Source organism: Amyelois transitella, chromosome 29 (assembly GCF_032362555.1).
Source record: "Amyelois transitella isolate CPQ chromosome 29, ilAmyTran1.1, whole genome shotgun sequence".
NCBI classification, from domain to species: Eukaryota; Metazoa; Arthropoda; class Insecta; order Lepidoptera; family Pyralidae; genus Amyelois; species Amyelois transitella.
In genome coordinates, this window is record NC_083532.1 from 1,865,567 (window position 1) to 1,890,178 (window position 24,612).

Genomic DNA, 24,612 nt, shown 5'->3' on the forward strand with positions numbered 1-24,612 from the left:
GATATTAAGTTGTATATATGTATTAAATATATTATTAATTTAAATATAAGAAGTATAAATCGAATGAGTTGTTTTATTTTTAATTATTTTTATTAGGTACCTTCTTACTTTTTAAACCAGAGGAGTCAACAGTGTGTCGACACTATTCATTAATAATTAAATATTTTATCTAAACACATATAAAAGAAGAAAGCGAATGACGACTGACGCACAGCCCAAACCGCTGGGTCAAGAGACTTCAAATGTAGATTCTTTATTTGGTCTAGGGGTGCACCAAGAGAGCATTTTCCGAAATTCCCGCGAGAACGGGAACTATGGTGATTTTTCGTTCTACGCGGACGAAGCTGCGGGCGTCCTCTAGTTGTTATATGACGTTTTCTCTTCACAAATAAACCATTGAACCATTCGCCATGAAACTTTTTGTATGGTATATTTTTTATGCGGGTCCTATCCCTAAGGTACCAGAGATCCCGCGGCACAATGATTGCTTAGGTGGTATATGTAGAAAAACAAATGAAACCATGATATATTGCAAATATCAACATATTTATTTCTTACTATATTTACATAATCCAAATACGAGTCAGTCTATCCTTGCTAATTCTTACCACTTCTATTTTATTACCGACAAATTTTATTAATAAAAATTAGCTCATATTTTTATCCAAACACACCAAACAAATATACAAAGATTTCCTTCACTTCATCATTGCAGAATCCATAGAATTAAAGAAATAATTCAAATATGAATTTACGCGCTAGGCGTGTTTCGACTTTTTCTATCACACACTTAGCGTGTTTTAGTCTGCTCATCATGGTCTTTATTTTCTTGTGTTACTAAATGATTGTCCGCCAACTACCCAGTAGAAGAGCAATAAAAATTAAATTCGCGAAATTGCCACGAACAACACAGATTATTTGTTTAACTCGGTCGAGACTGCATATTCAAGCAAAACTCTTGCTTGAATATGCAGATCTTCACATCCTGATCATGAGCCTTGACCTTGTTCACCCCAGCTACTACCAAACACGCCTTGCGTGTTTAGAAAATCGACGACACACGCCCCGCGCGTTACGCTTAAATTAACTCGTAAAACCTTCAAACTCGAAGTTACAATGAATGCATGACATGTTAACTATAAAAAAATTCGTTCAATTACGTTTAATAAATTTTATCTAAATAAAAATAACTCCAATAAGAACTAAATAGTATTTATGTTTACTCAGTCTAAGATGAAATATCTCGAGATATGTGTTAAATATACAACCAATAAAATAGGTTTTTATTGAGATCGATGCGCGGTATTGCGGTCGGAAACTTAAAATTGTAGTTTTACAATTAGTCAGCAGTTTAATTGTGTACACTGTGATAAAGTAAATATTTTTTTATTGCATGATTTCATTTACAGTTTTCTGTCACAATAACGCGCATACGATATTAACTCAAAATAATAAATCTTGACTAGTGGTTATACATGGCATTAACTACAGTACACAATAAAATAAAATACCATAAAGAACTAAATATTTCACGACTATGCATAAAATTGAGTATCATATAAAAAGAATAATGATTTAATTCGTCTATACATTAAAAATAAAGGCTTTAATATGGCAAATTTTATCTACAACATAAAATAATGGCGAGCAATGTATGAATAAACATATTTTGAGACTGCTGCAACGCACCATTAATTTCTGATTTAGCTTTTTATGAAACTTATACTCCCTATACAAATAATGTATTTTGTAAGCATTACAAAAATATTGTTGAAAACTCTTAGTCATATCAGGTAAATCATTCGTATTAGGATTATTTCATTTTTTAATCAATGCAATTTTTACATGAAGTAAGCTACATTTTAATTCCCAGTTCTACTGTAAATTAAATAATTCCGTTGTATATTCATAATTTTATTGTACATTAATAATTGAAAATTTGTAAATGACATTTTATTTTTAAGACCATAGAATATTAAATATATATATTCAAAATAATCCATAACGCATTGCAACATCAAAACTATGCTTTCCGACACACATTCACCTCACAGGGTATATAATATATAATGAAAAAAAAATATTTTAATCATAGAAGGAAAATATAATAGCAGTCTCTAATTATATCACTCGGGATATGGCAACACTACTTAACAATACGTACTCTGTCAAACATAGCTTGATTTACAAGACAGCTATCAAATTTATACATAGATTCCATCTCTGTCACACTTACTACAAGAACATAGTTCCGTCCTGTTTAAAATCAATCGTCGAAGTAAAAAACTCGTGCGGTAAAGTCTTTGACAGTTACAATGTACATAAATTATTATTTCTGACGTTGATTCAGGTTACATCCTCACCTTTCTGGAGTGGAGTGTGAGTGAGAGAGCGAGCGAGAGTGCGTAACAAATTCGTCCGGCCGTCCGAAAATGTATCATAACTTATTACAATAAAGCACAAAATCGTCATATATATTACATATTTAAGGAGTATGCGCTTTATTCCAACACATTACGATCCATTTTTGAATGGTACTCTTATATATTTTTCAAATAAAATTGCTGATGTTATTTCATTTGTTTTTTGCTCTCATCTATGATAGTTGATCGTAGGATCAACACAATAAATACTTTTCTAAATGTACATCGTAATTGTCAAGAGAAATATCACTCGACCAGAAATATCAGTCATACCGCTAGTAAATTGAAAATCACGTCTAATTTATTTACAACCTTAGTGAAGTCCGGTTACAATTATGTATAGATTTTTACGTAGGTTCGATCGGATAGTCCTATATTCATAATATTACTGGGATATTGTGGGTTTTAAACTCTTTTGAAAACATTGCGAAATTCTAGAACATTCGAAGTTTTTGTAGATGACAATATACTTACATACAATCACGCCTGTTCCTCATGAGGGTAGGCAGGTTAAGGCCCTAAAATTTAACGTGAATTTTCAGCAAGACTTATTCTGTAAGGGATAAAGACGTGATTACATATACATATATGTAAGTATGTTTTTTTCCCAAAAGAGTTCAAAACCCTTGTACGACATATATTTGGAATGGCACTACAAGTCATACAAAAACGTCACATCTATGTTAAACACCTATTTTTTTTCTTTACAAATAACATACAATTATTATAATAACAACCGTTTTGTCTTTCCTTCAGATATGTTCAGCCTTCTGATCTACATTTAGACAAATGTATTATCGCTTTTGTTACAGCCTTTTTTGTTATTACTGGGAATATATTTGTTTATTTTGTTTAATCTACTCGTAATTTTCCATTAAAAAATTGATTACTTTTTATTGCAGTTTCCATTATAATTAATTTATAATTTTATGCATGTATTAATATTAAAAACAAATAGTAGATTGTCATATATAACATTTTAGTTACAAAAATCTGCAATATATTACAAGGTCAGCTCAAATTAGGAACAAATAATTTAAGGTTAGATTCAATTGAAGTTAAGTTTCTCCGCTATCAGGTTAAAGTTAAACCTATGAAATAAGAATCTGGGGTCAGGTTTTGTAATTACCTATTTGTGATGTTTCAAGTGCTGTTGATTCCTATTAAAACATTCTTCAACTAACAAAGTGAATAATATAGCTTTTGCTAAAAGCGTACCACCTCCTCTAATCAACTTCCTCCTTTTTTTAAGTCGGTAAAATAAAAAATAAAGATACCAAAAAATCTTCTTAAATTAAATACATAACTCTCTGTGTATTGTCAAACTTAAATTCAGCGGTACGGAAGGCAAATGTGAATTAATTGAATTGAAAAATTATGTCCCCTAATATATATATAAATTAGTTAAATAGTAAATGATACAGAATTCACCTAGAACACTCTAGGTTTGGTGACCGTTGCCTTGAAGAAATACTAAATTACTGTACCAAAATGGTACCACAAACCATTATAAAAGTACTTAAAATGGCGGGAATTACTTAGTGACAGTAATGAAAAGACGAGACCCACTAAATTCCAGAACCGGATTGGCGAGAAACACTGAGAAACAGTATTAAAATGGCGAGAAATTCAATGTTCAATATTGTTCCATTAACAAAAATAGTCGTTCAGTATCCAATAACCTTAAAATATTTGTGTTGACCTTGCATACACTAGATATGTTTTTTTTTTTAATTTATTTCTGAGTATCGAATCATACAATTATTTGACCAATCAGTCAATAGCTTTGGTATACGTACAAATGGCAAGTCTGTCGCGTGTTGGGATCGTCGCTGTGATTTCACCGTTAATAATCTGTAAAATAAAAAATAAAAAAATGGTGTCACCGCAGATTATATACAACTTTGTAACAAAGTAAGTGGACTGATGAACGGTTATTGTGCCCGAAGAATAAGCACATCAATTCGTTTCTTTAAGCCAAATAGTTGCACGTGGCCTATTAGTCTTTTTAAGACTTTCGGCTCTGTCTACCCCGCAAAGGATATAGACGTGATTATATGTATGTAATAAGCGCAATGCGCACAAATTTGCACAGGTTCAAATATGACCATGTAAAAATAATGATGACGTGTGATTTCCAGCACTTAAGAATAGAACCACTCCATATCTTTCCCATGGATGTCGTAAAAGGGGGCTAAGGGATAGGCTTATAAACTTGGTATTCCTCTTGTTGGCGATTAGCTAGCAACCTGTCACTATTTGAATCTCAATTCCATCATGAAGCCAGACAGCTCATCGTGGTCTTTCAGTCTTTTCGAGACAGTTATCACTGTCTACCTCGCAAGGGATGAAGACGTGACTAAATGGTTATATTACTTAATTTTGTAATTGGTATTTCGTATCTATACATATAATAAAACAGTAAAAATATTTTGTCTGTACATTTAGTATTTTTGACTGAAATGGATAGAGGGACACTTAGAATGAATAATAGAAAGCAATTTTTTTTTGTCTGTCTGACTGTATGTATGATCACCAGAGATCGGAATAGGTAGATTAAATTGGGGTCAATGAACTGAAACGTATATATAAATACGGACATGCCTCCGGGATTGCGGGATTTGTAAATTATTAAAAAAATTTCCGGAATTTTTACAAGTGGGATGTAGAATATATTAGTAGTAGCTGTTTTCCCCCGACTTCGTTCACGTAAATTGTAATCCTATGTTACCCGCGGACAATGTAGTTTACTGTAAGTGTAAGTACTGAAATGGAATCCCGGAAAAGAGGCTTATCCATGTTATGCTTTCTATGGTAATTCATGATGCAATACTTAAAATCAATCTACCTATTCCGATCTCTGATAATCACACTTATCCCCGAAAGTACTGAACCGATTTATTTAAAACTTTCACCAAAACCAAAAAAAGAGCATGAGTTTGCCTGCAAATAAGTTACCAAAATTAAAATTCAAACTCATTCATCATCATCGAAATTTACGCAAAGTCGCGGGCAACAGCTAGTACCTATACAATATAGAATTCAACTTACTATCTCCGTATAGCCAACACCGTGGCGGCCACAGACAGCAATGCACAGAGCAGGCAGCTGGCGGCGGGGCCGGCGTTCCCTGCTCCGCGCACGACTGCCGCTCCCATGTAAGCTACCGACAGTATCAGACCGTGTGCTGTGCACCTGTGTTAGAAAACGTTTTCATATAGTCAGTCACGTCTATATCCCTTGCGGGGCGGACGGAGCCAACAGTGTTGAAAACTGAAAGGCGACGTTCAGCTGTTAAGGCTTAATGATAGAATTGAGATTTAAATTGTGGCAGGTTGCTAGCCTGTCGCCTAAATGAAGAATTCCAAGTTAATAAGCATATCCCTTAGTCGCAGATATCCATGGGAAAGAAATAGGTCCTATTCTTTTTCTAATGGTGCCACAACTTTTTAATAATTTATTAAGACAATTTACTGTTTATATATATGTATATAAATACATATATGAAAACAGCAAAATGATTTACTCAAAAATATGTATGTACTTAAGACGAAGAATAAATCCTCACAGATAAAAATACTTAAATGCAAAATTCCTGAAAATACCAAAAATTAATTTTATTGTATGCCGTTTGCCTGGAAGAAATCCCTTCGTGGGATAATTCTTCTACTGCAAGTGATAATTTTTTTTTCTAACTATATAGGTACTATTCCTTGTGAATGTGTAAATATCTTTGCAACAAAGATATCACAAACAAACAAATATTTCCTTTTTTATTATAAAATTATTATAAAATAATTAATACTAGTGTATATTATTTAATTATTTAATTAGGTATATATAGATTAATTGTTTAAGATAATCAAAATAAATTTAAATATTGAATTTTATTGTTATAAAAATGTCAGAATAACAAAAAAAAAATATTTTTTATAGAAAGACTTACCTCAAATTGGCTGGGTACGAGTCCACCACGTTGACGCCCACAGTGAAGAAGATGAGCGTCAGGAACATCCTGTACGCAGCTTCCAGTATATACAGGATGTGTTCTGTTCTGGCGAAGTATACGGCCGGCGATAGAATGATGAGTGCGGCGCATTGTGGAGCTGTTACAATGGTGGAATATATTAGTTTGTTATATCTTTATTGCATAGAAATTTACACGGTAACAAGAAATAGTACATAGTTATAAAAGAAACAAATCAATTGCAATGGCGGACATGTTCCATGAAGGGATCTTTTCCAGTTAACAAAAAAGGATATTAAAAAAAGGGAGGATATTTAAGAAAGGATATTTAATTCTGTTGTAGCGTGAAAAATTATTCTGGCTCGACCGCCACCAAAGGGAAGATCTTCCGCCAGGCTGGTGTTATGCCTGGGGAACCGCGCGACACACGATGATGAATCTGAGGTTGTATTTATGCTCCAATTCGTGAAATCTTCCTTCGGCGAGCAATCAGCCAAGAACGGAGCCGTGTGTCAGTTTACATCGTATAAGAAGTGTCAATCAGACAATGGTTTCTCACTCAAAGGCCTGAGTTTGGGGGGCAGCGCGGCGGCGGCGGCGGCCAGCAGCGCGGCGCGCGCGGCGGCGGCGTGCTCGGCCAGCAGCCCGCGCAGGCGCGCGCGCAGGTCGGCGCGCCGCGCGCAGCCCGCCTGCATGCCGCGGATGGTGCTCGCGTTCAGCACGCACCGCGCGTCCAGCTCCCGGCCCAGCTCCATGTCCGTGTCGATGATGCTACGAGAGACACAGTGAGAAATGAGAGAAATAGCGAGAAATTCGGTTTGAAAGAGGAAATAGGTACATCGGTCACTCTTCAGACTAGCTCCTAGCCTAGCTCCATGTCCGTGTTGATGATGCTAAGGGAGAAACAGTGACAAATTCGGTTTGAAAGAGGAAATAGGTGAATCACTCACTCTTCAGACTAGCTCCTATGCTATAAGAGAAACAGTGAGAAATTCGGTTTGAAAGAGGAAATAGGTGAATTGGTCACTCTTCAGACTAGCTCCTAGCCTAGCTCCATGTCCGTGTCGATAATGCTAAGAGAGAAAACGGTGATAAATTCGGTTTGAAAGAGGAAATAGGTAAATCGGTCACTCTTCAGACTAGTTCCTAGCCTAGCTCCATTTCCGTGTCGATGATACTAACAGAGAAACGGTGAGAAATTCGGTTTGAAAGAAGAAATAGGTGAATCAGTCACTCTTCAGACTAGCTCCTAGCCTAGCTCCATGTCCGTGTCGATGATGCTAAGAGAGAAACGGTGAGAAATTAGATTTGAAAGAGGAAATAGGTAAATCGGTCACTCTTCAGACTAGCTCCTAGCCTAGCTCCATGTCCGTGTCGATGATGCTAAAGGAGAAACAGTGAGAAATTCGGATTGAAAGGGAGAATAGGTGAGTCTGTCACTCTTCAGGACTAATTGGCGGCCCAGCTTATTTATTTATTTAGGGACGCCAACAGGTTATACATTCTAAAAATTCACTCCCAAAATTAAATTCAAGCATGCAACCCAATTGTAGGTGAGCACAACTTTTAAAAATAACTTTAGAGTTACCCGGTTACAACTACATAGGTTCAAGTCTGTATCAATGATTCTAAGAGAAAAAGTGAGAAATTCTGATTCAAATGGACAATAGGTGAGTCTGTCACTCTTCAGACTAGCTCCCGGCCTAGCTCTATGTCTGTGTCAATAATTCTATGTGAGAAAAAGTGAGAAATCATGATTAATAGGGTGAGTCTGTCACTCTTCAGACTAGCTAGCGGCCCAGCTCCATTTCCGTGTCGATGATTCTACGAGTAAACGTGACAAACCGTGATTAAAAGAGACAATAGACAAATCAATCTCTTTTCAGACTAACTGGTGGTCTGGCTCCATGTCTGTGTCAGGTGAGATGATGATGATGATGAGAGAAAAAGTCAGAAATCATGATTAATAGAATAAAATCAGAAGGCACAGCTCCACGTCTGTGGCGATGATTCTATAAGAGAAATGGAGAGATACATATACACAAAAGATCTTTATTAAGGGGACAGACAGACTTAGACAGAACCAACTCTAGAGAAGACTAAAGAAGAAACAAATGATGGAGTTGAGATTCAAAAAGTGACACATGCTAGACCATCGCCTGTAAGTTTTTTAGACTCAGTGACGATCTAATGACGTTTTTTACTAATAAATTAATAAACTCACGTGGCATTATAGAAGAAGCATTCTTCAATCATAGTGTACGAAGTTTTATGGTCTAAATCAACGCATCTCTTGAAATACGCGCAACTTTTGAACGTAACATAATCTTTTACATTCTAATGGTGTTTTGATACAGGGTCACGTCTTCATACATAAACGTCCCATCTCAAACAAGGTTTAAATTGCGTAACATATTAAAAAGTAAAACAGTAAATTATTGTTTTTTTACGTATCTAAAAGATATAACACTTTTGTAGTATAACTTCGTCATGCACTTAAATCATTTAAAAAATCATGAAAATCTTACGTGTAATGGAATTTTACTGGAAGAATTCTTGTTAATTCAAGTAAAAACTCGTAAAAAAAAAATGAAACTCACGTGGTATTATAGAAGTAGCATCCTTCAAACGTCGTGTACGAGGTTTTTATGTTCAAAAACGCAACGCTCTCGAACGAACAGTTCTTGAACGCGACGTGCGACATCAACGCGTCTCTGAACGCGCAACTTTTGAACGTAACATAATCTTTTATATTCTAGTGGTGTTTTTGAGATAGTGTCACGTTTTCATACATGAATGGGTAAGACAAAGTCCCAAAGAAGATTTAGTACATTATAGATTTTTTACGTATTTAAAAGATATGACATTTTTGTAGTACAACTTTGTCATGTACGAGTGCACTTATGTCATTTAAAAATTCATTAAAAATTTTACAAGTAATGAAACGTAACTAGAATTCTTGTTGATTCAAGTGAAAAATCGTTACAAAAATTAAATAGATTAATAAACTCACGTGGTATTATAGAAGTAGCATCCTTCAAACGTCGTGTACGAGGTTTTTATGTTCAAAAACGCTACGCTCTCGAACGAACAGTTCTTGAACGCGACGTGAGACATCAACGCGACTCTGAACGCGCAACTTTTGAACGTAACATAATCTTTTATATTCTAATGGTGTTTTTGAGATAGTGTGACATCTTCATACATGAACGGGTAAGACAAAGTCCCAAAGAAGATTTAGTAAATTATAGATTTTTACGTATCTAAAAGATATGACATTTTTGTAGTACAACTTTGTCATGCACTTGTCATTTAAAAATTCATTAAAAATTTTACAAGTAATGAAATGTAACTAGAATTCTTGTTGATTCAAGTGAAAACTCGTTACAAAAATGAAATAAATCAATAAACTCACGTGGTATTATAGAAGTAGCATCCTTCAAACGTCGTGTACGAGGTTTTTATGTTCAAAAACGCTACGCTCTCGAACGAACAGTTCTTGAACGCGACGTGAGACATCAACGCGTCCCTGAACGCGCAACTTTTAAACGTAACATAATCTTTTATATTCTAGTGGTGTTTTTGAGATAGTGTTACGTTTTCATACATGAACGGGTTAGGCAAAGTCCCGAAGGAAATAAAGTAAATTATTGATTTTTTAAGTATCTAAAAGATATTCAAAAATTCATGACTTCTCTCGAACGAACAGTAAAATATTGATTTTTTTAAGCAAGTAAAAGATATGACACTTTTGTAGTATAACTTCGTCATGCACTTAAATCATTTAAAAAATCATGAAAATCTTACGTGTAATGGAATGTTATTGGAAGAATTCTTGTTAATTCAAGTAAAAACTCGAAAAAAAAAAATGAAACTCACGTGGTATTATAGAAGTAGCATCCTTCAAACGTCGTGTACGAGGTTTTTATGTTCAAAAACGCAACGCTCTCGAACGAACAGTTCTTGAACGCGACGTGAGACATCAACGCGTCCCTGAACGCGCAACTCTTAAACGTGACATTGTTGAACTCCACGTTCTCCAGCGTACGATTGTAATGTTCGTTCGTCAGTGTGGTGCTGTAGATTATAACTTTCGAAGCTTCGAATTCGGCGTGCTCCATGTTGAGAACCGTTGACGGCACGTAGGATGACAGGTAGAACTGTATATATAGATAGACAGATAAAACACTTTATCCTACTACTATTATATCCTACTACTATTATAAAGGCGAAAGTTTGTATGGATGTTTGTTACTCTTTCACGCAAAAACTACTGAACCGATTACCATGAAATTTGGTATGTAGGTAGCTGAAGACCCAGAATAACACATATGCTACTTTTTATCCCAGAGTTCCCGCGGGATTGATAGGGTTTCCATGCGGACGAAGTCGCGGGCGGCCTCTAGTTGCACCATAAGAGTAAAACATACAAAACAACACAAAGCAGATTTAGATGGTACAAAGGCGGACTTATCGCTAAAGCAATCTCTTCCAGTCAACCTTTGGGTGGAAGGAAACCAAACAGGAGATCGAAGAGATATACATATATATATATATATATATTTATATATATAATTCTGTATACATATATATGTCATCATTTTAGGAAAAAATCCAGTGTGCTGGGCGGTTCCCAGGACTTTTGAATATCTCTTTACAAAGGATGTCGTAAACGGCGACTAAGAAAAAGAAACTGATAGGCCAAGTTCAAGTGTTTTGTTTAATGATAGAATTGAGATTTAAATAGTGACAGGTTGCCAGCCCATCGCCTACGAGAAGAATCCCAAGTTTATATAAGCCTATCCTATTGGTGCCGGGAACCGCACGGCACATTATTATTTTTTTTCTTTATCACAATTTATATTACTCACCTGTATAGCTAAGGTGAATAACATGACACCGCCTAAAGTGAGCGTGGTATTTCTGTAAGGGTTCGAGAACAGTTGGAAAAACGACTGCCAAAACTGTGGACAAAGAAGAAAGTACATTTTATACGACAATCCCATTTTATTCACATTGATGCTGATTCATTAGAATAGAATAGATTTATTTTCAAATTGGATACAAGATATCACTTATTGACGTCACATGACTTACGAGGGTGAAACCAAATGTTCGTGGCCTAACCAAGAAAACAATTTTTTTTTAAAGAGTAATATTTTTATTTTTCGACATAATCAGCGTTTAGTTCAATGCACTTCCTCCATCTCTCCTGCAATTTATTAATACCTTCGAAAAAAAATGATTCCTAAAGGTCGTCAAAATACACGTCCACCGCAGCTATCACCTCGTCATTATTAGAAAATTTTGATCCTCCCAAGTGTTTTTTTTTAAATTCGGAAAGAGGTAATAGTCCTACGGAGGCAAATCCGTTATATATATATATATATTTGGACGGGAGCCAAATCCGTTATATATATATATATATATTATACGGATTTGGCTATAGAATAAGGAGGGTGTGGCAGCTGTTCGGAACCACAGTTGTAAATTTCAGCCATTGATTTTGCTGTGGTGTGAACGCGCGCATTGTCCTGGTGAAACAAAATTTTTTTACTGATCATTCCCGGTCGTTTTTCCTTTATTTTTCCTCTTAATTGTCTCAGCAGGTTACAGTAATATTTAGAATAAATTGTTTCACCCTTTGGTAAATAATCTACCAATATAACCCCCCTTGCATCCCAAAAAACAGATGCCATAACTTTGTTGGTTGACAACACTGCCTTTGCCTTCTTGGGAGTCAGGACCGGACCGCTTCCATTGTTTAGACTGCTGCTTCGACTCGGGAGTATAGTGATGTACCCAGCTTTCATCCATAGTTACAAATCGTGACAAGAAATCATCAGGATCGGACTCAAACAGCTCCAAACAGTCACGTGAAATAGTGAAACGAACCCCTGGTCAGCTGAAAGCAATCTCGGCACTCATCTCACCTTGTGAACACCTAATTCTTGAGTTATAATATGTTGTACTCGTCCTTGAGGAATCATTTTTTTTCGAAGGTATTAATAAATTGCAGGAGATACGGAGGAAGTGCATTGAATTAACTAAACGGTGATTATGTCGAAAAATAAAATTCACATTCAAAATTTTTATTCATTACTATGGGATACTATATATCGCTTAATAATTGTCAAAACGTATGGTTTAACAACATTGGTTGACGGCAAATAAATTACTTAAAAACTAAGTTTACTGCCGCTTCCAAGGCGTCAGTGCAGAAGAAGCGGTAACAAACTGCACTGCAGTATTAAAATATTTCTCTTTAAAAAAAACTGTTTTCTAGGTTAGGCCGCGAACTTTTGGATTTTTTTTTTTTTTACACAGATTGAGTTAGCCTCGAAGTAAGTTCGAGACTTGTGTTACGAGATACTAACTCAACGATACTATATATATTTTTATAATAAATACTTATATAGATAAACATCCAAGACCCAGGCCAATCAGAAAAAGTTCTTTTCTCATCATGCCCTGGCCGGGATTCGAACCCGGGACCTCCGGTGACACAGACAAGCGTACTACCGCTGCGCCACAGAGGCCGTCAGATTCACCCTCGTATCTGACGGGTGCAACAAAAGACTCACCATTTTGACGCTGTGCCTGACGTGGTGTAGCGCGGGCGGCCGCCTCTTGCCGGGAAGGGCGAGCTCCGAAGCCCTGTAGGGCTCGGCGGAGGCGCGTTTACCACATAATTGGAATTGGTTGCCGCTGTGGATGCTCTGTTAAAAAAAACAAAAAAAGTATGGTGAAATCTATACGCCACAAGTCACAAAATAAAAAAGAAAAATAAATCACGCGACGCTATCAGTCAAAAACAACGAAAAACCTAAATCGCGCAAGCAAAGATTTCACGGATATGTACAAACTCCGAAATCAAATAGCTGAACGTGGCCCATCAGTATTTCCAAGACTGTTCTGTCCCGGGTTCGACCCCGGCCAGGGGATGATGAGAAACGAACTTTATCTGGTTGGCCTGGGTTTTGGATGTTTATCTATATTAATTATAAAATATAGTATCGTTAAATTAGTATATCGTAACACGAGTCTCGAACTTGCTTCGAGGCTAACTCGATCTGTGTAATTTGTCCCCTATACTTTAATTTATTTATATATCATAAAAGTAATAATTTTACTTATAACAAATCAATTGAATGTGAAGAACTCAGAGAAATCTTAGGTATTATTCAAAAATAGCTTTGTCTCAGAAAATTTCCATTTTACGGGAATGACGCGATAATTAGTTTAATGCGGGTGGAGACGCGGTATAAAATTAGCGATACCTGATACACCATCATGGCGTCCACCTCCCTCCCGACGTCCAACAGGAACCTCGGCGACTCCTGCGTCCATATCAGGCTGACGAGGGAAGCCAGGATGGGCAACGTGCATAGTAGTAAATACCTGGAACAATAAGCATACATACATATAGTCACGTCTGTATACCTTGCTGGGTAGACGGCCACGTTCAGCTATTTGGCTTGATGATAGAATTGAGATTTAAATAGTGACACGTTGCTAGCAGAAGTTTTTTAGCTTATCCCTTAATCGTATTTACGACATCCATGGGAAAGATCAGTGGTGGTCCTATGCTATTTTTTTATTGGTGCCGGAATCCACACACATAAAAAAAAGATAAAGATTTCGTCGTTACGAATTTGGTAGCGTATTAATTAAAAAAGAACATCTTGACACATGCTTTTATGTTATCCGAAATTTCGTGGCGGCGATGCAAAGATGGCCTTTGATCGATTTCCATCAAACGTAGTTAAATCTTGACGAACAAAATCTAAATCGGTCTTAGAAATGTTATATACTTAATATTAAACAGAATGCACATCATCACACAATCTCTCTGAAATCAATTGCCGTAAAAAAAATGGCCAGATTATTTAAAAAAAGAACACACTACTTCAAGCTGAAGTGCATGTTTCGAAACACTGGCTTGATGAATTTCAAAAAAAGAACGCACCTATGCCACGCGCTGAAATGTTTTCTGAATCAGCTGGCTCCAGTAAGTGTTCCCAACATAGCGTTCTCTACAACGCGCACTAGGCAGGCGACACTGATATTGCCTTCTTATAATATTGGCAGTTTCCTAATTACTCCATTTGATAATAGAACCACACATAACCAAAAGCACTCCGTTTATAATACTGGCTGATATAATTAAGAAAAATAAATCACGTCTTCTCAACGCCGAAATCCATACTTCAAAATTTTTTTCATAAAAACTGGCTGGAAAAAAAAATTCAAAAAAAGAACGCACCTATGCCACGCGCTGAAATGCTCCTTGTTCTCGATCAGTTTGCTGGCGCCAGTCAGCGGGAGCACAGCGTTCGCTAAAGCGTGCGCCACAGGCGACACTGATAAGCATTCCGTTTATAATACTGGCTGATTTAAGAAAAATATATCACGTCTTCTTCATGCCGAAATCCATACTTCGAGTTTTTTTAGCAAACATCTGGCTGGAAAAAAAATTTTAAAAAAAGAACGCACCTATGCCACGCGCTGAAATGCTCCTTGTTCTCAATCAGTGTGCTGGCTCCAGTTAGTGGGAACACAGCGTTCTCTACAGCGCGCACTAGGCAGGCGACACTGATAAGCATTCCGTTTATAATACTGGCTGATTTAATTAAGAAAAATAAATCACGTATTCTCCATGCTTCGAAATCCAATTTTTTTCATCAAAACTGGCTGGAAAAAAAAATTCAAAAAAAGAACGCACCTATGCCACGCGCTGAAATGCTCCTTGTTCTCGATCAGTGTGCTGGCGCCAGTCAGCGGGAGCACAGCGTTCTCTACAGCGCGCACTAGGCAGGCGACACTGATAAGCATTCCGTTTATAATACTGGCTGATTTAATTAAGAAAAATAAATCACGTATTCTCCATGCCGAAATCCACACTTCAAAATTTTTTTCATCAAAACTGGCTGGAAATAAAATTCAAAAAAAGAACGCACCTATGCCACGCGCTGAAATGCTCCTTGTTCTCGATCAGTGTGCTGGCGCCAGTCAGCGGGAGCACAGCGTTCTCTACAGCGCGCACTAGGCAGGCGACACTGATAAGCATTCCGTTTATAATACTGGCTGATTTAATTAAGAAAAATAAATCACGTATTCTCCATGCCGAAATCCACACTTCAAAATTTTTTTCATCAAAACTGGCTGGAAATAAAATTCAAAAAAAGAACGCACCTATGCCACGCGCTGAAATGCTCCTTGTTCTCGATCAGTGTGCTGGCGCCAGTCAGCGGGAGCACAGCGTTCGCCAAAGCGTGCACTAGGCAGGCGACACTGATAAGCACTCCGTTTATAATACTGGCTGATTTAAGGAAAATATATCACGTCTTCTCAACGCCAAAATCCATACTTCAAAATTATTTTCATCAAAACTCTGGCTGAAAAAAAAATTCAAAAAAAGAACGCACCTATGCCACGCGCTGAAATGCTCCTTGTTCTCAATCAGTGTGCTGGCGCCAGTCAGCGGGAGCACAGCGTTCGCTAAAGCGTGCGCGAGGCAGGCGCCCGCGCCGCCGCACAGCAACACCATCGCCAGGGCCAGGTGGCGCCGCGGTTTGCCGCTAGTCTCGGCCGTGTAGGTGTAAGTGGTTGGCACTATGCCGCCGGAGCCAATGGCTGAGCAGAATCTGGAAGAAAACATGTATATAATTTTAATATATATATATATATATATATATATATATATATTTAGTATAGTTAATGGGTATATATAATATATATTAAGTATAGGTTTATAGTAATTGAGTGACCGGATAAGGAACAGCGTGATAAGGGAATGTTGTGATGTGAAAGAAGATGTTGTTACAGGAATAGAAAAGGGTATGTTGAGATGGTTCGGTCATGTGGAGAGGATGAATGAAAACAGGTTGACTAAGCAGATATACAAGGAGAGTGTGGAGGGAAAGGTCGGAGTGGGAAGACCTAGGCGAACATGTATGTATGTTTATAGTATATATGATATAGTATGTATGTTCATTATACATTATTTATTAACACCCACACAAAGGTTCTCCGCTTAACCCAATGGTAGACGCCAACGCCTATTATACTTTACAAATTGTAATTGTTACAATTATAAATAAATAATTAACTTATTTCTAGAAATAAGTAACTTATTTAAACTTAAAGTAGAAATAAATATCATCAAAATAGGTGTTTTTGAGTTTATTTATTATAATTAAATCCTAACTGTAACATTTTCTTGGCTGTTTGTGACCTTTTCACGCGTTATGTACTGGACTAATCTTCTTGCAATTTTGCGTATATAATAATAAAGAGTCTGGTGAAGGACATAGGTATCTTTGTCACTTTTCATCCTGGTAAAAACCTATACCTATTCTATTGTAAGTGGCGCTAAATTTGCGCGTGAAAATCTGGTATGTGGCGCTAATAAATATAAATAAATATATACGGGACAAATTACACAGATTGAGTTAGCCTCGAAGTAAGTTCGAGACTTGTGTTACGAGATACTAACTCAACGATACTATATTTTATAATAAATATTTATATAGATAAACATCCAAGACCCAGGCCAATCAGAAAAAGTTCTTTTCTCATCATGCCCTGACCGGGATTCGAACCCGGGTCCTCCGGTGTCACAGACAAGCGCACTACCGCTGCGCCACAGAGGCCGTCAATAATAAATTATCGTAATTCGCGCGGGCGAAACTGCGGGTATAAGCTAGTTAGCTACAAGCTACAAATATATTTTTTTGGAATTGACTGTAAGTGTATATGCGCGGTAGGATTTGATACACGTGCCGTTTTGCCGTTGAAAAAAAGCACCTGACTCATTATATTTTTTAAAACACGATAAAATTACACCTCAAATGTATTATTAAATGTAATTACTCTACTTATTTAGAGCATATTTGACGTCAATATGAAGAGAAAATCAAGACACTATTTCAGTACGAATTTAATAATTCTGCCCTTGAACTTGGACATTATATCGATTTTTATATCAGAACGAAAACGAAAATTTCTTTTAGAATAAAATAGATTATAAAGTATCACTTATTGACGTCATATCTCTTATATTTAATTACTACCGCTTCCAAAGCGCATGTGTGGAAGAAGCGGCGGAACAAACTACACTGCAGCATTTTCACCGGACGTCAATTTACAAATAAGTATCTTAAATCTTAATCGTGGACGAATGCACATTGTCTACATTTAAAAACATACATACATACGTATGGTCACGGCTATATCCCTTGCGGGGTAGACAGAGCCAACAGTCTTGAAAAGACTGAATGGCCACGTTCAGCTATTTGACTTAATGATAGAATTGAGATTCAAATAGTGACAGGTTGCTAGCCTATCGCCTAAAAGAAGAATCCCAGGTTTGTAAGCCTATCCCTTAGTCGCCTTTTACGACATCCATGGGAAAGAGATGGAGGAGTGGTCCTATTCTTTTTTGTATCGGTGCCGTGAAACATAAAAAAACATGAATGAATGTAAAACTAATGATAATAATCAATATCGAATATTTCGTAAAAATATTGAAACGGTTTATACTTTAGCAATTAAAAAGAATTCACCTGGCCATCATGAAAGTGCCGTAAGTGGGCATAAAGGCGGCTATAGCGGCGAACACTGCGTTGACAGCGAGACACGACAGCAGAGTTCTACGTCGTCCAAGCCGCTCAGAGAGAACGCCCCAGCCGACAGAACCAAGCGATACTCCCACCAGGCTTATTAGCACTGCGGAAATAGAAAACAATGAATACATAATCATGTAGTGCCGTGTGGTCCCCGGCACTATTACAAAAAAGAATAGGACCACTCCATCTCTTTCCCATGGATGTCGTAAAAGGCGACTAAGGGATAGGCTTATAAACTTGGGATTCCTCTTTTAAGCGATGGTGCTAGCAACCTGTCACTATTTGAATCTCAATTCTATCGTTAAGCCAAATAGCTGAACGTGGCCATTCAGTACTTTCAAGACTGTTGGCTCTGTCTACCCCGCAAGGGATATAGACGTGAACATATGTATGTATGTATGAACACGCAGGCAACCTTCTTGTTATACGCCATAGCAACGGTTGCCATGATGTTGTTTGTTAGATTATATTATGTCAAAAATATTTTTTATTGTTACATGTTCTTAATTTTATGTTGAATAATATAGACATTTTAAAACTGAAAAAAAAAAAACACTATATTATTCAACATAAAATTAAGAACATGTAACAATAAAAATTATTTTTGACATATATCTAACAAACAACATGATGGCATCTTGATCAAATTAAGGACGTCCTGGTAAAGGGTCAGGTCAAAAGTACCCGAAACCGCCGAGCTTGTATGAAGAGAGTTATGAATGTGGATGAAGCGAAGAAAGTATGCAGAGATCGTGGCAAGTGGAAAGAGGTAGTCTCTGCCTACCCCTCCGGGAAAGAGGCGTGATTTTATGTATGTATGTAACATCATGGCAACCGTTGCTATGGCGTATAACAAGAAGGTTAACTACAATCATGTCTATATCCCTTGCGGGGCGGACTGATCCAACAGTCATGAAAAGACTGATGGCCACGTTCAGATTAATGATGGAATTGAGATTCAAATATTAACAGGTTGCTAGCCCGTCGCCTAAAATAAGAATCTCAAGTTTATTTATTAGCCCCTTAGTCGTCTTTTACGACATCCTTGGGAAAGAGATGGGGTGGTCCTATTCTAAAGTGCCTATAACCACAAAATTTCTTAACCCTTCAACAGTCCAACTGAACAATTTTAACACAGTTGTAAATGTTGACCACATTATGATTAGTATCTAAAATACCTACTTATTATTACCTTATGTAGAAATGTATTGTTTATTATACTGCATCCTCATTGCTTTTTATGTGCGCTGCCTTTTTAATTTCGGATTTTCCTTTATATTTTGGTTGACTGGAAGAAATCCCATTGGGGATAAGTCCGCCATTGTACATATTCTTCTAAATCCAATAACTGTTTTGTAATTTGTTATATTTATTATTATGTGCAATAAAGAGTTTACAAACAAACATACAAACCTACAGTAACATGACTTACCAAGCCAGTTCTTCTCGTGGGGAAGTATGCACAGTTCCATCTCAGCCGATGGCAGTATGAACGGGATGGCTGCCAGCTCCAGAGAGGCGCCCATCATAGCCAGGCCGCAGGCGAGCACCACGCGGGCTTGGGACAAACCGCACCCCGCCTGGAAGGAACAACTCCTTTCAAGTTATGCTAGCCTAGTACTTTCTCTCGCCTATGGTAATTTTTTTTCGATGAAACGGAAGATTCCACCATCCCGAACACGCCCGAGGCGAGTACCACGCGGGCTTGGGACAAACCGCACCCCGCCTTGAAGGAATAACTCCTTTGAAGTTATGCAAGCCTAGTACTTTCTCTCGACTACGGTAATTTTTTTCGATGACACGGAAGATGCCTATCACGACCACGCCCGAGGCGAGTACCCGCACCCCGCCTGGAAGGAACAACTCCTTTCAAGTTATGCTAGCCTAGTACTTTCTCTCGACTACGATAATTTTTTTTTCGATGAATCCTGATTAGAAATTTCAAAATTGGATACAAGGTATCACTTATTGACGTCACATCATTTAAATTTTATTATAACTACTACCGCTTCCAAAGCGCATGTGTAGAAGAAGCGGCGGTACAAACTGCACTGTAGCATTTTCACCGGACGTCAATAACATGAGGTTAAGAACGTGGAACGAGGGCTTTTAATGACTGTCATAGTAATGAGATTCCGTCTTCGATAACTGAGTAATCAAAACTGAAAAGATTGACTGCTTTGTAGATATGACAGCCTAGTAGTTTCGAAAGATGATCGGAAGATGCGCATCACGAACAAGCCCGAGGCGAGTACCACGCGAGCTTGGGTTAAACTGCACCCGGCCTTGAAGGAAGAACTCCTTTGAAGTTATGCAAGCCTAGTACTTTTTCTCGACTATGGAAATTTTTTTTTCGATGAAACGGAACATGCCCATCACGAACAAGCCTGAGGCGAGTACCACGCGAGCTTGGGTTAAACCGCACCCGGCCTTGAAAGAAGAACTCCTTTGAAGTTATGCTTGCCTAGTACTTTATGTTACAAAATAATACACTGTCTAAAAGCATCCTCGCCTATTGAGTTACAGGTTCCCTAACGATTGTTGCTTTAATACCCACGGTCCACAACCAAATCTAGGCGATGTGACAAAGTTCCTGGTTTTTATAGTATAAAAACTAAACTAGAACTAAGTCAATATAGTGACATATCAAACGTCATACGCCATCAGCCAATCACAGAGAGCTAATAAATGTGAAGAGTCTATTGGCGCAAGCAAAGATTTTATGAACAACCTTCGACTCAACATCACATGTTATGGCCTAAGTGGGATTTGAACCTGTGCCTTTATACATCTCACCGATTCCACCACCGTCACCCAGATGAAGACTTCCTACCTGTCTCAGTGCATCTTCATGGAACTGCTCCAGCACACTAGCGTCGTTGTAGTCCAACAGTTCCCCGCTCTCGTTGCTGCCGTCCGCGTTGTGTTCGGGGGGGCTGGCCGCCATGTTTGTTGAGTTGTTGGGCTCGCCGCTGCCCTCTGGGCCTGGAACCACAATTGTAATGTATTGACTGTGTTCAGGCAACTAACTTTATTGCATTTTGATCGTGTCATAAAAATTACAAGTACAGTCTCAGCTGCATCTTGCGGAAAAACTCAGCTTACGCCTTTATCCAACACGTCAACAACATTAAACCTTTTTGTATTTGGTCCACTGTACAAACAGTAATCACTTACCAACTCTATGTTCAGTGTATGTCATCGTGCGAGGTATAGCTCCGAAGCTGAGTTTCGAGGAGGTTTCAGAGTCGGAGCGCGTGCGCACAAGGCACGCCTGCTCCTCCGCCATGTTTGCTTAGCTCTACTCTATGGTTACTGGGAAAAAGCATCTGAAAAAAGGATTCTTCCATCAAAAAAATATATAAGCCAATTTTAAGACAACTGTAAATACCTGTGATGACCGGTACGTTAAGGACAAGCTTAATAATATTGTTGGCTCTGTCTACCCCATAAGGGATAAAGACGTGATTATATGTATAAATGAGACACAGACATGTTATTTTGTAGTTGAAAATATAAAGTGCAACAGAGGCCGTCAAATTGGAACTATTGGAATTGTGCCGTCATCTTGAATTTTAGACGATTTTCTGCACATTGGTGAAGCTGTCAAATATATCTCGGAAATGACACACATTGAAATGTCCACAAACATCAGTTGCAATTGCAACATCACATTCATTCATTAGTACTTACTACATCTATAATCTAACTCTGAATTCTATCAATAAAATGCTATTCTTCATTAAGGAAAAAAATAGGATACAAAGACTTATAATAAAAGGCTATATAACAAATTTAGCATATGTTAAATTTACAATTTTATTTACAAGCTAGTCTTGTGCGATTATTTTATGGAGTGTGACAGATACCATGGCAAAAACAAATACATAGTAAGGTTCTCATCAATCTATACTTATATTATAAAGCTGAAGAGTTTGTTTGTTTAAATATACGCGCGCTAATCTCAGGAACTACTGGTTCAAATTGAAAAATTCTTTTTGTGTTGAATAGACCATTGATCGAGGAAGGCTTTAGGCTATATAACATCACGCTGCAACTTTTAAGGAGTAAAGAAATAATGGAAAATGTGGAGAAAAAATGGGGAAAATTATTCATTGAGGGCTTCAGTGATGCTCAAAATAACTATTCAAAATAAATATTATGAGGTCGCAGGCACAGCTAGTAATATACATTTCTCTAAATTAATTTACTAATCTCAATTCCATTCTTAAGCCTCAGGTGGACATGGCCTTTGTTTTTTTGTGACTGTTGGCTCTATCTACCCCGTAAGAGATAAAGATGTGCTTGCACATGATCATATACATATGTATATCAAAACTTCATGCCCTATGGGTAAGTCTGATCAACAGTTCTTTAAAGAATATATTGTGGGTTATTGTTTTTGCCTAGTTTATTTTATTTGTGTACAATAAAGTAGGTACCTATTTATAAACAACAAACTAAGGCTTCATTAAACAGAATGGCATAATAATGGGAATGAGATAGTGACAGACTGCATTCTGAATTAAATTGAGTGAAACTTTACAATAATATAGCTTAGGTTTATCTTCATCAGAAAACACTTAGCAATGCAATAAAGTCGCAAGTGCTTTTGTTAGAGTGCTTTATAAATTTTACTTTTCAAACCCCTTTTTCTAATAGAAAATTAAATGGAGCTACACTTGTACAGAAAAGATAATTTAAAATCAGGCATTAGACAAACATGCCGTGATCTCTGTGGGGGATCCTGATGGCAAGCGCTCTTAACACTTGTAACTAAAGACTATAAACATTATACTATACACCGAAAGCCTTTGACACTATCTGGTCGATAATATTTCTATAAATAGCAAACAATGCTCTATATTTACATTATTACGCAGATAAACCCGGGAATATCAAAGAATAATGGTTCAATCTGATATGATAAGAGTAGAAAAATATAATTTTACAAAACAATCAAACTTACGTTTTGATCCCAATCTTTAAGTTACAAGCAGAAATCAGATTAAATTATTATTTATCCCTGTCCCGGACTAGTTTTTATTACGCGTATTATTATAATAGACGTAAAATAAAATCTAAAACAATGAAAACACGCCTCACACACTAATTAGACTGATAAGTGACATCTGGCTGGATGAACGAATGGGAGTTACTGAAAAATAATATAAAGCATTTAAAATAATCTCAATGTAATTGACTTCTCTTTCCTGAGACTAGTCACTTTAAAACAAGCAAGAACAGTACACAAAATTTAAACTGTCAAATTAAAGGACTACTATTTTTGGCCGCTATAAATTTAGAATGAATGATTTTATGAAAATTGAATGAATCAATTTATTTCATAGTGTTGTGACATCAATTTGATTAAATATTACATTAAACCAGAAATTAATTTAACCTATATGTATTGCAAAAATATATTTTTATTAACACTTGTTTATTAACACTGGGCATGAAGATAAAAATAATATTTAGGAACTTAAATGGTAGAGTCTCAAACTCATTAATTACTATGCATGGTTTTTTAATCTCGTTTTTAATGAAAATATTTTGATTTAACTCTAACTTAATATGTTGCTACCAAATGTAATTGTTATATATAAAAATTGTTGAAAAAATGTAGTGTTGTATAAATCAATTAAATATTACTAATTCGTAATATGTTTAAATCGTATAATTAATTTTAATTAAATAGACCTTGAACTAGAATAACTTGTCATGGTTGTGGTAATCAATATGAAATGTTGATTAGTTCTTTTATATACTTGGCAAAGAAAGCCTTTAGAAACTAATACTACACTTTATTTTTCAATTGAATAATAAACAGAACAAAAATAAATACTTTGAATTTTTATGAAGAGTGCAAAAATATGTAAGACTAAGAACACAAAACTTACAGTTTTCTAGCATTAAGCAATAAATATTTATTCTGTAATTTTTACAGACACTTAAAGCGGTGCTACACTCGACTGCTGCAGGCTAAGATAATATTGTACAAATTACATTGTGATTATTTATTGCTCGTGTCAAGTGCAAAATTTCGAATAGTAATTGAACTGTTTAGAACCTGCACTGTTTAAGAATACACATTTTCACTACTTATGTCCTATTTCAATCCGTTTTAGTCACTGTAAAATAATTTTAAACGGAGTACAAGCACAAGAACACATTTTGCGGATGTCGCTTAACACATTCACCCAATTCGCAACACCGGACGTCGCATACAAGGTCCCTGAGAAAAATCAATATACTCGGATCTGATTCATTGTGACCTTTAAAAGCTTAAATGGAGTTATGTCGACATCTGAATCAAAATATTTATTAGATTTGAAAAATCAGAACTATGTCCTTTTTAGATTTTGTACTAGATGAATGACACAAAGTTTTATATTTGGCTACCTGTACAGTAAAACGCTAAACTTGGTTAGAAAATAAAGACAATAAATTAGAAATATTTTAATTTGGTCAAGGCATTTGTATCAACAGTGATGTTAGATAAAATGTGACGATCTGGCCAAATATTAAAACCATATTCTCAAAGTTATGAAAGAACGATCTTATATAAATAACCTCTCGTGTATATCAG

At 36.6% G+C, this 24,612-nt stretch overlaps 1 protein-coding gene across 1 annotated transcript; it reads right to left on the bottom strand.

Moving 5' to 3' along the window:
* Positions 1-527: 527 nt before the first annotated feature.
* On the bottom strand, positions 528-23,262 carry LOC106135629 (synaptic vesicle glycoprotein 2C). Its single transcript, XM_060952669.1, has 14 exons — positions 22,990-23,262; positions 21,198-21,349; positions 20,854-21,005; positions 19,453-19,600; positions 17,958-18,120; positions 15,819-16,037; positions 13,671-13,791; positions 12,975-13,109; positions 11,262-11,354; positions 10,270-10,550; positions 6,950-7,161; positions 6,370-6,529; positions 5,475-5,618; positions 528-4,277 (listed from the first exon to the last, which is right to left on the bottom strand). Coding segments are annotated over exons 2-14 (1,941 nt in total). The 5' UTR covers positions 21,310-21,349; positions 22,990-23,262; the 3' UTR covers positions 528-4,276.
* Positions 23,263-24,612: the final 1,350 nt, after the last annotated feature.

Excerpts from the sequence above, each read along its gene's own strand:
- LOC106135629 (XM_060952669.1), bottom strand. The coding sequence starts at position 21,309 with ATGGCGGAGGAGCAGGCGTGCCTTGTGCGCACGCGCTCCGACTCTGAA. Across the intron at positions 11,355-12,974 it reads TCAGGCACAGCGTCAAAATG|TTTTGGCAGTCGTTTTTCCA; the intron begins GTGAGTCTTTTG and ends CTTTGTCCACAG. Across the intron at positions 10,551-11,261 it reads TATTCACCTTAGCTATACAG|TTCTACCTGTCATCCTACGT; the intron begins GTGAGTAATATA and ends CTATATATACAG.